This window comes from Lithobates pipiens, unplaced genomic scaffold, assembly GCF_037356315.1.
Source record: "Lithobates pipiens isolate NorthernLeopardFrog02 unplaced genomic scaffold, aLitPip1_a1.2 Scaffold_22, whole genome shotgun sequence".
NCBI classification, from domain to species: domain Eukaryota; kingdom Metazoa; phylum Chordata; class Amphibia; order Anura; family Ranidae; genus Lithobates; species Lithobates pipiens.
This window is the reverse complement of record NW_027507784.1, coordinates 121,859,075-121,877,220: the sequence shown is the minus strand read 5'-3', so window position 1 is coordinate 121,877,220 and position 18,146 is coordinate 121,859,075. Positions and strand designations below refer to the sequence as shown.

General features: G+C 45.4%; 1 protein-coding gene across 2 annotated transcripts in view; it reads left to right on the top strand.

The window, feature by feature from the left end:
- Positions 1-18,146, top strand: part of LOC143924116 (uncharacterized) — a 57,710-nt gene that overhangs the window by 1,179 nt on the left and 38,385 nt on the right. The window contains exons 2-3 of one of the 2 annotated variants that reach the window (XM_077448171.1): positions 2,844-3,043; positions 8,889-9,051. In XM_077448171.1, coding sequence (XP_077304297.1) covers positions 3,009-3,043; positions 8,889-9,051 — 198 coding nt within the window. In that variant the 5' untranslated portion in view covers positions 2,844-3,008. The remainder of the gene's footprint in view (positions 1-2,843; positions 3,044-8,888; positions 9,052-18,146) is intronic. The other variant, XM_077448172.1, reaches the window with a different exon arrangement.

The following is an 18,146-nucleotide window of genomic DNA, read 5'->3' as shown; positions in this document are numbered from 1 at the left end:
TGCTACAATAAACATGTTTTTTAGCTAGAAAAATTACTTATAATAGCCAAATATGATATATTTTCTGAAAGCATGAACCTCAGAGGTTGCCATATTTTACATCTGTATATATGGTTAATGGTGTTGTGCTCCACTAATAGTACAGATAAATAAAATAGATAAATATGGGAATATTGAGAACTTTTCTTCTTTTATATAGAAATAGACACTTTCACTATTACTCCGTTGCACCTTATTGGACATTGAACTATTCATTGTTTGGTTATTTTCAGATTTTTTACACTATGTGCACTATAGATTGAAAAAAAAAAAATATATATATATATATATATATATATATATATATATATATATATATATATATATATATATATATATATATATAATTTTTTTTTTTTTTTTCAATCCATAGTGTATATAGTGTAAAAAAAATATGAAAATAACCAAACAATGAATAGTTCAATGTCCAATAAGGTGCAAGGAGTAATTAATAGTAAGTGTCTATTTCTCTATAAAAGAAGAAAAGTTCTCAATCCATATCACTACTATTCATTGTTTGGTTATTTTCAAATTTTTTTTTTTTTACCACTATATTTTTTGAGTTTTTACACTATATGCACTATGGATTGAATTATATTCTATATCATATATATATTGATTATATGTTTAAACTTTTGGCACTGAATGCACTTTATTGCTTATTGTCACCAGATGCACTTTTGTGGAAGAAGTATTTTATGATAGTTTGCATGCGTTTAGATTCAAAATTCGTTTTTGAAGGAGCATCTACTTATTTTTGAATAAGATAACAGTAATTATTTGCACATTGTATATTGACAGTTATACCCATATTTATCTATTTATCTGTACTATTAGTGGAGCGCAACACCATTCACCATATATACAGTTTATCGATTTAGGGGAGGGTTTGAACCCCTGTCGGTGTTCAGCTGCAGCCAGGGGAGAAGAACTCCCCTCCGAAGGAGTCAGCGGGGCCCCGAAACACAGAGGGAAGAAATATGAGGGACCTGTAGTACCATTCACCGCCAGGTGAGGGGGTGTGGAGCAGAAATGAGAGGGATTTGTACTGTAATACCATCTACTGCCAGGCGAGGGGGTGTGGAGCAACAAGGAGAAAGGGAGGGGGACTTGTAATACTATTCATTGCCATGTGAGGGGGGTGTGGAGAAGAAATATTGGAGAGGATCTGTAGTATTATTCATTGCCACATGAGGGAGGTGTGGGGAAGGAGGGATCTGTAGTACCATCTACTGCCACGTGAGGGGGGTGTGAAGCAGAAAAAAGGGAGAGGAAGGGATCTCCAGTACCGTTTACTGCCATGTGGGGGGGGCTGTGGCACTGAAAGCGGTTGTATAGTCCTTTTTACAACTTTTACCTACAGGAAAGCCTATAATAAGGCTTACCTGTAGGTAAAAATCTCCTAAACAGAACAGGTTTAGGAGATATTCCCCTCACAATGCGCACGGGGGATTCTCGGCTGAAAGTCCGACAGACTATTCACCGACGTGGGGGGGATGTGGAGCAACAATATGAGAAAGGGAGGTAGATCTGTAATACCTTCCACAGCCATGTGAGGGGGATGGAAAGCATGCATATGGGCAAAGGGGGATCTGTAGTACTATTTTACTGAATGAAATTGATTCATTCAGATTTGTTGTGATTGGCCTCTACCATGTGATCACTGACCAATCGCAGCTAACAGCACAGTTGTATACAATGGATGGCATGAAAGAAAGTCATCCATTGTTTACAATTGACATGATCTGCTGTGATTGGTCACATCGATCACATGACGCTGGCAGCGGGCCGGTGCACTGATCAGTTGACGGCTGTGTCCGCTGACAGATTACATGGATGCAATGCCCTGTGCAAAAGTTATAGGGGATAGTTTTATGGCATTTTTATCAAATCTTTTTAAATATATTTTTGGGGGATATTTATTATAGCAAAGTGTAAAAAATTTTTATTTTTTTTTTCAAAATTGTCGCTCTTTTGTTTATAGCGCAAAAGATAAAAACCGCGTGGATGATCAAATACCACCAAAAGAAAGCTATTTGTTGGGGGGGTGGGGAAGACATCCATTTTTGTTTGGGAACCATGTCGCATGAGCGTGCAATTGTCCGTTAAAGTGACACAGTGCCGAATCTCAAAGTGCTCTGGTCTTTGGTCAGCAAAATGGTCCGGGGCTTAAGTGGTTAATGCAACTAGTTTAAAGTGGTTGTAAACCTCAGACATGAAATATGAACAAAACATATCCCTCTATAGTGTGTACTTGTCTCAGTTAAGAGCACTAAGTGTCACTTTTTTGTCTGCTGCTTCTTTTAGCATGAATCGCTTCTGACAAGATTTCCTGACACCAAGAGAAAAATGGTGATACAGGAGGGAGCTCCAGCTGACTGACAACCTCAGCTCTGTTGCTGTGTGAAGGGGGGGGGGGGGTGTACCTTCCCTCCAATCAGCTTTCAGGAGCTCTCCTCACTGAGCTCTGCAGAATGTTACTTCAGCTCTGCCCCCACCCCCCCCCCCCCCCCTTTTTTTTTTTTTTTTTTATATAGACAAGCTTAGTAAATTCAGGACTTTGCCTGAAGAGGAGACCGCAGATACACAGGTACAACTTTTATATAGGAGATTTGTTAATTCTCTGTATATTGCATAAGGATTGTCCCTTCACTGGGTATATGTAAGGGTTTACAACCACCTTAGTGATTAGCTAACTGTATTTAGCTTATGTTCTCTCTCTTCTATGCTTGGAGTTCTGCTCTAAAACGTTGGACACTTCCTGGGATATTATTAATATAAGAAATGTATTTTTCTGTCTGCAGTGTTTGCGATTTCTCACCTGGTGACCTTGTTTAGGCCAAGATGCCAGGTCACCCCTGGTGGCCGTCATTAGTTTACAACCACCCCAACGAAGACACACATTTCAGAGGAAAGGGCAAGTCTCTTCATGTTCACGTGCAGTTCTTTGATGACCCACCAACTAGAGGATGGATAGGCATAAAATATGTGAAGAATTATTCAGGTAAGTAAGCGCTTTAAATGTTGAAGTTTTATTTATAAACACTTTTTTTTATGTGTAAACCAGTTATGCTGGACTTGGTCAATGAGCAGATCAGAGGACAGTGGTGTGAGAAGAGCATGTTAATCCCTATCCAGCGTTTCAGTGTCACTTTGAAAAGTTCTGAGCGCCCAGGGGGTGGGGAGGATCCACAATCATATGACCAATGTGACTGGCTTGCATAGTGGTCACTTGATGGGGAGCTGGTCCTGCCAGCTACTGATTGTTGGGATCTAGATGTGTCATTGACAGGGTGGATAAAATATAGATTAAAGAACATTACGGCTATGAGGATACCTCATCCAACTTTGCATAGAGGGCCAACATGATGGATTATTGCGGTACCAGAGAGGGATTTTATACACAAGTTAATAAAGAATACATTTATTGTAACAAAATTTACACATAGAAAACACACAATAAAAACATCCGACTCATTGTAAGGTTCAATACAATAGTTACTGAAAATATCAGAGATGGTCGACGATATTCACTTAACCGATTCTGAAGAAGTTATTAACCACTTAAGGACCGGGCCTCTTTTTTCAGATTTGGCATTTACATGTTTAAAACTTTTTTTTTTTTTTTTTGCTAGAAAATTACTTAGAGCCCCCAAACATAATATAAATACACACCACACACCACACACCAATACATAAATAACGCCCTAGAGAATAAAATGGTGGTCATTGCAACAGCTTTTTTTTACACCGTATTTTCTCAGCGGTCTTACGAGCGTACTTTTTTGAGAAAAAATTCACCTTTTTGAATTAAAAAAGACACCAGTAAAATTAGCCCAAGTTTTTTTTTTTTTTTTTTTTTGAGAAAGATAATGTTAAGCCGAGTAATACTTGTCATACTTCAAAATTGCGCCGCTCATGGAATGGCGTCAAACTTTTACCCTCAAAAATCTCCATAAGCGATATTTAAAAAATTCTACAAGTTGCAGAATTATTGATCTCGCTCTACCGATCGGGGCAATACCTCATATGTGTGGTTTGACTGCCGTTTTCATATGCGTTCGCTTCTGTGTGCGAGCTCGTCGGGATGGGGGGGGGGTTAAATTTTTATTTTTATTTATTTTACTTGATTTTATTTTTACACTTAAAAAAAAAAATACATGGATCACTTTTATTCCTATTACAAGGAATGTAAACATCTTTTGTAATAGAAAACATGACAGGTCCTCTTAAATATGACATCTGGCGTCAAAAAGTCCTCAGATCTCATATTCGGACTATACCTTTTTAAGAGGTGTGGGCGGAAGTGACGTTTTGACGTTGCTTCCGCCCTCCTATGGTATAGAGATGGGTGGGGGCCATCTTAGCCTCTCTCGTCTCTATACCCAGCAGAAGAAAGGACCCGACGGCTCCGGAGAAGGGGGGTGGCACCTCCCGCCACCGATAACGGTGATCTTGCGGTGAACCCACCGCAGAGACCACCGTTATCGTACACAGGGCCGCCTCCTGTAAAGAGGGTTATCTCGCTTGTGGCAGCAGTATCTGCTGTTACCGAGATATCCCTCTTCAAAAAAACGACGTGTATTTACATGAGGCGGTCCTTAAGTGGTTAAGTGAAACGTGTCAACCATCTGATATTTTTTGTAACTATTATAGATGTTTTTTTTGTGTTTTCTACGTGTAAATTTTTGTTAAAATGTATTCTTAACTTGTGTATAAAACCCCTCTCTGGTACCGCAACAATCCATGTTAGTTCTCTAGCTATGCATATATATATATTATTATATCTCTCTATATTGATATATATAATAAAAATGTATGCTTTTGGAGTAAAAATCTAAAGAGTTTTCTATTTAGCATGAAATGGAGCTTAGTTCTGTAGCATGAGGCTGTATATTCTGCAAAATGTTAAATTTTTGGTAAACTCATTCAATGAATCCTAACTGAGAGAACACGCACTGCATTGATGCATTCACACATTTCAAAGTAATCACGAGATGAAAAAAGTTGAGGAATATTCTTTTATCCCATTGTTTTGAAAATCTATGTACACGACAGACTGTGTGATTGTTTGAAGAGAAATGCATCTGTACTAGGCTGTAAGTGTGAGGCGGAAGGGCAAGCAGTAAAAATGAAGTTAAAGATTCTAACTACCTGCAAGAAGGAGTCCTTCAATTTTTAAAGGGCACCTGTCATTTCAGATCCATCATGGCAGCGCCTGTTAGCGGGCATCCAGTCAACTGCTGCTGCCACCTCCCTCGCCTTCAACCTAAGAGGGCTTTCACACTGCCGTGCTCATAGCATCGGCGGTAAAACGCCGCTATTTTTAGCTGCGTCTTACTGTCGGATTTGCAGCGCATTTCGGCCGCCCCCGCTAGCGGGCAAGAAAGGGTTAAACCAGCCCGCAATAGCGGGATTCTGCCAGCAGTAATACAGCTCTGCCCCATTGATTTCAATGGGGAGCAGTGGTGGAGGAGCGGTAAACGCACCGCTCCAAAGAAGCTGCTGGCAGGACTTTTCTGAACTTCCTGCCAGCGCACCGCTCCAGTGTGAAAGCCCTCGGGCTTTCACACTGGAGACAATGGTGCAGCAGTTTGAGGGCGGATTGCAGGCGCTATTTCTAACACTATAGAGCCTTCAAAACGCCCTCGGTGTGAAAGGGGGTCTAATTGTAACAATGACAAGCCTCCATCCCTGATATGTATACAACAAAAGGAGGAAAGAAATGGGACTTTGTATGAGGCAAGTCACTGAATGCATACCTTTATTCAATTCGTTTATAAAATTATTAAATCACATTTATAGAGGGTGTCAATCTGAAATACAGGACACAATATAATGTAATAGTTATACAGAGCAATATAAAACTTAATAAGCACTATAGTTAAAAAAGGACACTCATCCATTCTTAAAAGTTCAATGAACATAATTGATTTTTCATTGTGAGCCAAAATTGTCTAAGCATCAGTTCGATGTAATTCGACGCAGGTTTCATGGCTCATGCAGTAAAATGCTCTGAAATTAAATCAGTGTAAGTATAGGATATCCCCTAGGATATAGGTGTGACTTAAGCCCCATACACACTATGGGTTTTTCTGCTGAGTTTTTCCTTCAGGTTTACCAAAACCATGTAGTGGAAGGGCCTGCCTCATTCAATACAAATTGAAACTTCTAATGTTTGACCTCATATTATATGGTTTTGGTAAATCTGAAGGAAAAACTCAGCAGAAAAAACGATAGTGTGTATGGGGCTTAAGTCACACCTATATCCTAGGGATATGAGCCATGAAACATGCGTCGAATTACATCGAACTGATGCTTAGACAATTTTGGCTCACGATGAAAAATCAATTAAACTGATAGTGTGTATGGGGCTTTACAGTACGGCCAAATGGTGACGCCCACCCTTTAAATCCAAGGGAAGAAGAGGGACAAGGATGATCATCTCCCCCGGGCCTGAGGTGAGGAGTCCCATCCAGACCAGAGACAACAGCCAGGTGGTGACCATGTCACGTCCATGTGAATCTGGTGTATATTTAACAGTCCACAGTGCTCTGCAAGGGAAGGAAAATGAAACCATGTGAAATGAATGTGTTGAAGTTATTCACCTGGTCTTCTCCTGGCTGTTGTCTGGTCTGAGGTGAGGTGGGACACCTCACCTCAGCCCCGGGGGGGAGATGATCATCCTTGTCCCTCTTCTTCCCCTGGATTTAAGGTTGGGCGTTACGCCGTCACCATTTGGCCGTACTGTAAGTTACACACCTTTTTTTTATTTTGAGAGATTGTTCTCCGTTTTTAACCACTTGCTTACTGGGCACTTAAACCTCCCTCAGTCCCAGACCAATTTTCAGCTTTCAGCGCTGATGCACTTTGAATGACAATTGTGCGGTCATACAACACTGTACCCAAATGAAATTTTTATCTTTTTTTTCCCACAAATAGAGCTTTCTTTTGGTGGTATTTAGTTACAGCTCGGAGTTTTATTTTTTGCTAAACAAACAAAAAAAGATGCAAAAAAAAAAAAATCATGTTTTAATAGTTTGTTATAAAATTTTGCAAATGGGTCATTTTTCTCCTTCATTGATGGGCTGCATTGGTGGGCACTGATGGGCTGCATTGGTGGGCACTGATGGGCTGCATTGGTGGGCACTGATGGGCTGCATTGGTGGGCACAGATAAGGCGGCACTAATAGGCACAGATAAGGCGGTTACCGATGGGCACAGATAAGATGGCACGGATGGGTGGCACGGATAAGTGGCACGGATGGGCACTGATGGGTACCACTGATAGATGGGACTGCTGGGCACTGATGGGCGGCACTGCTGGGCACTGATGGGCGCCACTGGGGTGCAGCACCTTTGAGGCAGATTGTGGGCACTGTGGGTGGCACTGTGGGCACTATGGGCACTGCTGGGTGACACTGACGGGGGCACTTACTTTCAGGATGGCACTGCAGGGGGCAGGTGGGCACTGGCAGGGGGCAGGTGGTCGCTTGTATTGTAGGCCGTGATCGGGACTGATGTCCCGATCACGGCCGCCGGTGATCGGCTTTTTTTTTTTTCTCCTCGCGCTGTCAGCGCGAGGAGGAATAATAGCCGATTACCGGCTCCGTTCTATCACATGATCAGCTGTCATTGGCTGACAGCTGATCACGTGATAAGGGGTCGGGATCGACCCCTTTCAGGGATCGGTGATCAGGCGAGTCTCCTGGATTCGCCGATCACAGAGCGCGCCGCGCGCGCCCCTCAGGGGGCGCGCAGGCCACTCGTACACGGGACGACGTCAATAGACGTAGTCCCGGAAAAGTAGGTCCGCGCTAATGCCGTCATTTGGCAATAGCGCGGATTCCAAGTGGTTTAAAGGATATTCTATACTTGTAGATATCGCTGATTTAATTTCAGAGCATTTTACTCCTGATGATTGGCATGAGCCATGAGTTGCATCGAACTGATGCTTAGACAATTTTGGCTCACCATGAAAAATAGATTATGTTCATTGAACTTTTATGAATGGATGAGTGTTCTCTCGTAACTATAATGCTTACGTCTTATCTTGCTCTGTATAACTATTACATATTTATGCAAATGTATTACATTATTTTGTGTCCTGTATTTCAGATTGACACCCTCTATAATATGATTTGTTAATAATTATTTTATAAATGAATCGAATAAGGTATGCATTCAGTGACTTGCCTCAAGTCCCATTTCTTTCCTCCCTTTTGTTGTATACAAAATATTGCGTTGGGTTTTTTTTTTTTTTTGTGGGGAGAAAAAAGGACATCAATTTTTGTTTGGGTACAGCTTGTCACAACTGGGCGATTGTCACTTAAAGCAATGCAGTGCCGTATCTCAAATGGGCTGATCATTGAGTAGCCAAATCTTCCGTGGCCGAAGTGGTTAAATCGAGGAGATTTAAATCAAAGCCACCCTGGTCATTGACACATCACATCACAGTGAGTGCGTTCTCAAAAACCTTGGCAGCCCAAAGGTGCATGTGTGGGAGTTGAAGCCCACCCTTTTGCCGTCGCACATTAGTTACGCTGGCAACAGGTTAGCTGCTTGCCGACCAGCTGCTGTCGTTCTATGGCGGCAGGTTGGCACTGCTGCGTGAATCGCCGTAGCTGTATGTGCAATACCCCCCCCCCCCCCCCACCACCTCATGCCATTCAGGAGGTGACCTAAATCGATATCTTTGCACATAAACAGTTTACTTATTGCCAGATGACTGAGAGCAGACTGTAAAAACCATGCCAAGCCTTTCCAAAGTTAGTTTAGTTAAAATCTTTGTGTGTGTATATGTGGATCATTTTCTTTTTTTAAATGTCATATTTATTTGTACTTTTTAGGTTCCTCTGCCGCAGAAGCCCAAAAAGGGGCATGTTTTTCAGTACCAGGCCTGAAATAACTAAAGCAATGAAAATGGCAGATGATGCACTGAAAACCGAAAAGGACAAGAGGCTGGCACTGGCTGTTTGCACAGAACCTTCTGATACTGAGGAGGAAATGGAGGTAAAAAAAAAAAAAAAACCTGACAAGACAACAATTATCAAGATGTGTATTTCCTCCCACCAACTGTTGCATAGATGTGTGCTGCTTTTTTATTTGGTTAAACACTACAAAATTTTGTTTGACAGAAGGGGTTTGTAGCTGCTGTTAGAGGAAGTAAACCCTGATGGGTTTACTTCCTCTTTCATTCCCTGCAAAGCATAATGGACTACTATGCATTGCATAGTAGCCCATTATGTATCACTTACCTGACACAGGAGCCAGCGAAGTCGCCGCTGTCCCCTGTAGTCCGACGCATCCATCTTCTCGGTGGGGTCTCGCAGCTCCGCCACTGTCATTCGGCGGAGCCGCGATAACGTCACTCCCACGCATGCGCAGGGAGCTGACATGCGTGGCAGGTCCATTATTGGAAATGCCACGCTCAGTGCGCCTGTGCGCCGCTGTCTACGGCGCACGCGCCGTACACAGCGGTGCCTGTCTTCGGGCAAATATCTCCTAAACCGTATAGGTTTAGGAGATATTTCTTGGACCTACAGGTAAGCCTTAATCTAGGCTTACCTGTAGGTCAGTGGGTTGTAAGGGTTTACAACCACTTTAAATACAAATATGTATTATGAATGTAGCCAGCAGAAACCTATATTCAGATTATCGGCGTGCAGATATCCATGCTGATGTGAGATATGGGAAAAGTTCCACTTTAACCGCTTCCAACCTACTGTACATCATATGACATCCTGGATTTTGATGGGAGCCGCCAGATGGTCCATGGCAGTCTCTGACCTTCGGAGGCCGGGCACTATGTTATGACTTTACATTAGGCCCGGCATTTGTAAACCGCTGTATATTCAGCTGGAAAGGCTGAGATCATGGTGCGTGGGTTTTTTTTTTTTCTTTTATTATTAATCTCAGGCTTGCAGACTCCACATCTCTCTGTAAAGAGGACCCGCCTTGCACTATTCCTATTGCAAGGGATGTTTACATTCCTTCTAATAGGAATAAAAGTTATTTATTTATTTTATTTTTTAAAGGGTGAGTGTGAACACCCATGCGATCCGATTCTGGTGCGGACCAAAAAAGGGGCCTGTGAAAGTTTGGTCTTAATGCAATGCAAATTCAGCCATACTATCTGAGAAACTGCACAAAAATTGAATTATTGTTATTGTTTATCTGCACTCATGAGGCTTTATTAGAACTTACAAATGTGTGCCTCTTCTGAGCACTGCCAACTCTCATGGTAACGCAGACCCTTTTGATTCATGGGCTAGTATGCACATTTTTAAAAAATTTTGTTTGTTTTGTTTCTGAAATCATTGCAACTTGCATAATTTTCTGTTTAAATGAAGTAGCAAATAAATCTTAGGTGCAAGTTGCACTGGTGTGAACTAGGGCTAAGGTTAACGTGGTTAAACATAATCCCTTCGCCACCCGTGGTATAGCCGAAAGAAGGATACAGCTGCAGGCTCACTTTGCTGGGAGGACGCCTATTGATGTCTTCCCATGACCTTGCAGCCTGCGTCCCTCCTGCGACATGCATAAGCAGGGATCTGTGATTGCTGTCCTTAGGACACAGATGATCGGAGTTGAGAGCCAATTGCAGCGTGCTCGTTACAATGTGACCAGCTGTGTCCCATAACAGCGTAAACAGGATTTGAAAGTTATCGGCAATCCTCTCCTTGCGCTAAGTGCATGAGGAGACCCGATAACCGGCAAATCCAAACAGGGAACATCTACACTAATAATCAGGTCGCCGATCTTCAGTGTCCCGAATTTATAAATTCGTAAATTTTGTGAAAAAAAAAATGCCTTTTTTCTTTTCTGTCATACATTTTTGCTAATTAGTAATTTTTCTTCATAAATTTTGGCCAAAATTTATACTGCTACATATCTTTGGTAAAAATAACCCACATTAGTATATATTTGGTCTTTGTGAAATTTAGATTCTACAAATTATGGTGCCAATCACTGAAAATTGATCACTTCTGATCAGGCCTTCAGTACATCAGGTGTATCTCATTTCTTGAGACACTAACAAGTCAGGAAAGTACAAATACCCCCCAAATGACCCCTTTTTAAAAATAGATTCTGCTACTCTTCCTGAGTACGGCGATACCACATGTGTGAGACTTTTACACAGCCTGGCCACATACAGAACACCAACATTGATGTAGTACCTTCAGACGTTCTACGAGGAAAAATGACGCATCTAATTTCACAGCCACCTATTACACTTTTGAAGGCCCTGGAGTACCAGGACAATGGAATTTCCCATAAAATGACCCCATTTTGGAAAGCAAACACCCCAACGTATAATCTGTGAGGCATAATGAGTCTTTTGAATGGCTAATTTTTTCCCAGAAGTTTTTGGAATATGTGGAAAAAAAATTAAAACGCCTTTATTTATTTTTTATTTTTTTTTACACAAAATTGTCAATTTATAAGATATTTCTAACACATAGCATGTATATAGCAAAAATTACACCCCAAAATACATTCTGCTACTCCTCCCGAGTATGGCGATACTGCATGTGTAGGACTTGCACAGCCTGGCCACATAGAGAGGCCGAACATTGAAGTAGTACGTTCAGGCGTTCTAGGAGCATAAATGACACATCTCATTTCATTCCTACCCATCACACTTTTGAAGGTCCTGGACCACAAGGACAGTAAAATTACCCACAAAATGACCCCATTTTGGAAAGCAAACACCCCAACGTATATTCTATGACACATGGGCTGCAAATAGGTACTTGGGTACTCTGATGGGCTGGAGATAGGTACTCTGATGGCCTGGTGACGGGTACTCTGGTGACGGGTACTCGGGTACTCTGATGGCCTGGTGACAGATATGGGCCCGGGCAGGTGCTCGGGCACCCTGATGGGCCCGGGCAGGTGCTCGGGCACCCTGATGGGCCCGGGCAGGTGCTCGGGCACCCTGATGGGCCCGGGCAGGTGCTCGGGCACCCTGATGGGCCCGGGCAGGTGCTCGGGCACCCTGATGGGCCCGGGCAGGTGCTCGGGCACCCTGATGGGCCCGGGCAGGTGCTCGGGCACCCTGATGGGCCCGGGCAGGTGCTCGGGCACCCTGATGGGCCCGGGCAGGTGCTCTGGCACCCTGATGGGCCCGGGCAGGTGCTCTGATGGACTGTGATTGACAGGTACTATGAGGGGTGGTAACAGGTTCTCTTTATTGGGGGGGGGGGTGGGGGGCAGGCAATCAGTGTGATTGGTGTACACTAGGCGGTAACGAGATGTTACCGCAATCTCCTCCTCACACACGATCGGTGTGTGAGGAGCAGAACAACCTGGTAACATCTCGTTACCACGGTTTGTTTACATTTTAGTGATAGGCTGTAAAAGGATCACGTGGGTAAACAGCCGGCCAATGGCTGTTTACCAGCGCCGGTGACGAGCAGTGTTCCCAGTGCACAGTCTGGGTGTGACCATCTGTGAGCAGCCGTGACTTCATCACGGCCGATCACGTGGTAAACCGCCATAACCAATGGCTGTTCACCCCCTTCAGTGGCGAGCAGTATCTCCGTAACACGCCGCCACCGAAGAAACAGGGATGCGCGCGCACGATCGCGCGCATTCCCTGTTTAAACGGGAGGACGTCATATGACTGCCTCCCGCCACAATAGGTGCGCCGCCTGGCCGTCATTTGACAGCCGGCGGTCAGTATCTAGTTAAAGATAAACATCCTAAAGGTCGATTCCCAGACTTAATGTCTGAACGAGGTGGGACACTTCATTTGATCTCGAGAAGGCTAAAAAAACTGGTGATTACCCCTAAAGCTGGCTTTGACCCTGACTATGACGAAGCACTGAGAGATATCAAGACTGCCGAGCAGAATCTTACAGACTATCTGGAGAAACAATGCAAGAGGCTTGGTTGTAAAAATATAGTGTATTGGGGAACGGCAAAGAATCGCTACCAAATGGAAATGCCAGAGAGTGTAACGGAGCGCAATCTGCCAGAGGAGTACGAGCTCAAATCCACAAAGGGCTACAAACGTTACTGGACAAAGACCATTGAGAAGCTTTTTGGTGAGCTGGTCAATGCAGAAGAGCGCAGGGACGCAGCACTTAAAGATTGCATGAGGAGGTTGTTTTACAACTTTGATAAAAACTGCAAAGAGTGGCAGACAGCCGTGGAATGTCAGGAAAGTACAAATACCCCCCAAATGAGCCCTTTTTACAAAGTAGACATTCCAAGGTATTAAGTAAGTAGCATGGTGAGTTTTTTTAAGTTGTAATTTTTTCCCACAATTCTTAGCAAAATGAAGATTTTTATTTATTTATTTATTTTTTTTTACAAAATTGTCATATCAGGTTATTTCTCAGACACAGCATATGCATACAACAAATTACTAGTGATGCACCGAAATTTCGTCCGCCGAAACATATCGGCCGAAAATGCCCTTTTCGGCAATTTGCGGAAAGAGAAAAACGGCCGATAATGGAGCCGAAAATGGGGCGTGGCCTGGGTGGGGGGCGGAGCTCCGCCCCCCGCCCCTGGTGACGCCCATCATGGGGGGTGTATAGCGCAGGAGAGCCACCTCCGCCGCCTGTTTGATAACAGCGCCGGGAACATCACAGCTTTCATTTAAATTGCTGTGTGTTCCCGGCCGGGCGCCGTCACACGCAGCCCCTCCCCTTGTCCGGGCACTTTGATAGACAGATCATCTGCAGGATTGGACGGATGATCTGTCTATCAAAGTGCCCGGACAAGGGGGAGGGGCTGCGTGTGACGGCGCACAGCCGGGAACACACAGCAATTGAAATGAAAGCTGTGATGTTCCCGGCACTGTTATCAAACAGGGGGCGGAGGCGGCTCTCTTCCCTGCACACAGTGCACAGGCTGGCTGCAATGCGGCACACTGGCTGCAATGCGGCACACTGGCTGCAATGGGGGATGCTTCTTGTACCACGTCCTCTGTCTCTGACCATCTCCTGTACCATGTCCCCAGTCTGACCATCTTCTGTACCACGTCCCCTGTCTCTGACCATCTCCTGTACCACGTCCCCAGTCTCTGACCATCTCCTGTACCACGTCCCCAGTCTCTGACCATCTCCTGTACCACGTCCCCAGTCTCTGACCATCTCCTGTACCACGTCCCCAGTCTCTGACCATCTCCTGTACCACGTCCCCAGTCTCTGACCATCTCCTGTACCACGTCCCCAGTCTCTGACCATCTCCTGTACCACGTCCCCAGTCTCTGACCATCTCCTGTACCACGTCCCCAGTCTGACCATCTCCTGTACCACGTCCCCAGTCTGACCATCTCCTGTACCACGTCCCCAGTGTCTGACCATCTCCTGTACCACGTCCCCAGTGTCTGACCATCTCCTGTACCACGTCCCCAGTCTCTGACCATCTCCTGTACCACGTCCCCAGTCTCTGACCATCTCCTGTACCACGTCCCCAGTCTCTGACCATCTCCTGTACCACGTCCCCAGTCTCTGACCATCTCCTGTACCACGTCCCCAGTCTCTGACCATCTCCTGTACCACGTCCCCAGTCTCTGACCATCTCCTGTACCACGTCCCCAGTCTCTGACCATCTCCTGTACCACGTCCCCAGTCTCTGACCATCTCCTGTACCACGTCCCCAGTCTCTGACCATCTCCTGTACCACGTCCCCAGTCTCTGACCATCTCCTGTACCACGTCCCCAGTCTCTGACCATCTCCTGTACCACGTCCCCAGTCTCTGACCATCTCCTGTACCACGTCCCCAGTCTCTGACCATCTCCTGTACCACGTCCCCAGTCTCTGACCATCTCCTGTACCACGTCCCCAGTCTCTGACCATCTCCTGTACCACGTCCCCAGTCTCTGACCATCTCCTGTTACCACGTCCCCAGTCTCTGACCATCTCCTGTACCACGTCCCCAGTCTCTGACCACCTCCTGTACCGTGTCCCCAGTCTCTGACCACCTCCTGTACCGTGTCCCCAGTCTCTGACCACCTCCTGTATAAAAATATTTTTTAAAAACAGTCATTTTCGGTATCGGTGCTGTTTCGGTATCGGTTTCGGTTTTTGGCCTAGTGTATTTTTCATTTTCGGTATCGGTTTCGGCACCAAAAAACCCATTCGGTGCATCCCTACAAATTACACCCCAAAATACATTCTGCTACTCTTCCCGAGTACGGCGATACCACATGTGTGAGACTTTTACACATCCTGGCCACATACAGAACACCAACATTGATGTAGTACCTTCAGACGTTCTACGAGCAAAAATGACGCATCTCATTTCTCAACCACCTATTACACTTTTGAAGGCCCTGGAGTACCAGGACAATGGAATTTCCCATAAAATTACCCCATTTTGGAAAGCAAACACCCCAACGTATAATCTGTGAGGCATAATGAGTCTTTTGAATGGCTAATTTTTTTCCAGAAGTTTTTGGAATATGTGGAAAAAAATTAAAACACATTTATTTTTTTTACTTTATTTTTTACACAAAATTGTCAATTTATAAGATATTTATAACACATAGCATGTATATAGCAAAAATTACACCCCAAAATACATTCTGCTACTCCTCCCAAGTATGGCGATACTGCATGTGTAGGACTTACACAGCCTGGCCACATAGAGAGGCCGAACATTGAAGTAGTACGTTCAGGCGTTCTAGGAGCATAAATGACACATCTCATTTCATTCCTACCCATCACACTTTTGAAGGTCCTGGAGAAATTACCCACAAAATGACCCCATTTTGGAAAGCAAACACCCCAATGTATATTATATGAGACATGGGCTGCAAGTAGGTGCTCGGGTACTCTGATGGCCTGGTGACAGGTGCTCGGGTACTCTGATGGCCTGGTGACAGGTGCTCGGGTACTCTGATGGCCTGGTGACAGGTGCTCGGGTACTCTGATGGGCCTGGTGACAGGTGCTCGGGTACTCTGATGGGCCTGGTGACAGGTGCTCGGGTACTCTGATGGGCCTGGTGACAGGTGCTCGGGTACTCTGATGGGCCTGGTGACAGGTGCTCGGGTACTCTGATGGGCCTGGTGACAGGTGCTCGGGTACCCTGATGGGCCTGGTGACAGGTGCTCGGGTACCCTGATGGGCCTGGTGACAGGTGCTCGGGTACCCTGATGGGCCTGGTGACAGGTGCTCGGGTACCCTGATGGGCCTGGTGACAGGTGCTCGGGTACCCTGATGGGCCTGGTGACAGGTGCTCGGGTACCCTGATGGGCCTGGTGACAGGTGCTCGGGTACCCTGATGGGCCTGGTGACAGGTGCTCGGGTACCCTGATGGGCCTGGTGACAGGTGCTCGGGTACCCTGATGGGCCTGGTGACAGGTGCTATGAGGGGTGGTGACAGGTCCTCTTTATTGAGGGGGGTAGGCAGGCAATCAGTGTGATTGGTGTACACTAGGCGGTAACGAGATGTTACCGCAATCTCCTCCTCACACACGATCGGTGTGTGGGGAGGAGAACAACCCGGTAACATCTCGTTACCGCGGTTTGTTTACATTTTAGTGATCGGCTGTGAAAGGATCACAGCCGATCACGTGGGTAAACAGCCATAACCAATGGCTGTTCATCCCCTCCAGTGGTGAGCAGTGTCTCCGTGACACGCCGCCACCGAAGAAACAGGGATGCATGCGCACGATCGCGCGCATTCCCTGTTTAAACGGGAGGACGTCATATGACAGCGCCCTGACCCCTCTCACATGTTTTTCCTCCTGGCCAATCAGCAAATCCTGAGACCCGACTGGCCGGGATTCCTAAGCCCCCTTTGGCCGGATTGCAGGACTCCTGATTGGCCAGGAGGAGACTGTTGGGACTTGGAGAGAGAAACGCAAGGATAAAGGTAAATGTGGGGTTGGCGAGCGATGAGCGAGCAAAGCGGCAATCGACGGGGGTGGGTGTTGGGAGGGCATCGGCGATCGATCAAGCGATGGGGGGTGGGTTGATTTGGTGGCGGTTGGATGGCTGGTTGGGGGGTGTTGGCTGGATGGGGGCCGTCCCCAAGAAATTTGAGCGCCAGCCGCCACTAACTGTGAGTAGGTGGCAGGTACAGGCACAATCTTGTACTTGTATGTCAGCACATTCTTTTGGTTTCAGTGGCGCCACCTGCCGAACTGTGCTGTGAATTGAGAATTTGCCAGCTGATTTCAACTATTGATTTTGCCTGAAGTCAGCTGAGGGGCTGTGTCCAATCACACACAGTTCTGTGCAACAGGAACAACAATCTAGCTGTTTTTTCTCCCTGGAAAAACAGGGGGGAAAACTAGACCGATCAAAAAGTAAAAGCCGTAAACATTACACATTGTTAGGCACACAGTTAAAACCCTGATTACCAGCATTGTTAGTACAGTGTTATGTACAGTCAGGGCCCGGGCTACCACTAGGCAAACTAGGCAGCCACCTAGTGTGCACTGCTGCCTAGGGGGCGCCCGACCACTGGTGTTTCTACTCTCTTCTCCCCGCAGCAAGCAACAAAGTCTCAGCATCAGAAAGCAGTCGCCGTTCCATTCGCTCATAGTGTCAGAGGCGCAGTGGTGGCAGAGGACACTGTCTGTGTCCTGACTCCCAAATGAATAGAAGCAAGTAAACATTCATTGATGGGCGCGGCTGCATTTGATGGGCGCGGCTGCATTTGATGGGCGCGGCTGCATTTGATGTGCGCTTCATTAAAAAGGTGGGGTATACATGGACAGGGCGAAGGGGGTGGAGTCAGGAGTGGAGCCAAATGAGGGAGGCGGCAAAAGGAGATTTCACCTAGGATCTCAAAAGTCCTTGCACCAGCCCTGTGTACACAACTATTCCTGAGCAATGTATTAGTGTCCTTAATGACGTCGGTGTCAGTTAGTGACCCTCCCTGATAGCGTCTTTTAGCGCCAGTTTGCCCGCCACCCTAATACAGTCACACTATAAGTCACTGATCACCGCCATTACAGCATAGCGCCTTTAACTGCGTAAACTCCAGTATATATACACCATAGTTTGTGGACGCTATAGCTTTTTCACAAACCAATTAATACACTTGTGTTTTTTTTTTTCTTACCAAAGACATGTAGAGGAATACATTTTGGCCTATATTTTAAAAAGAAATTAGATTTTTTTTTTTATTATTATA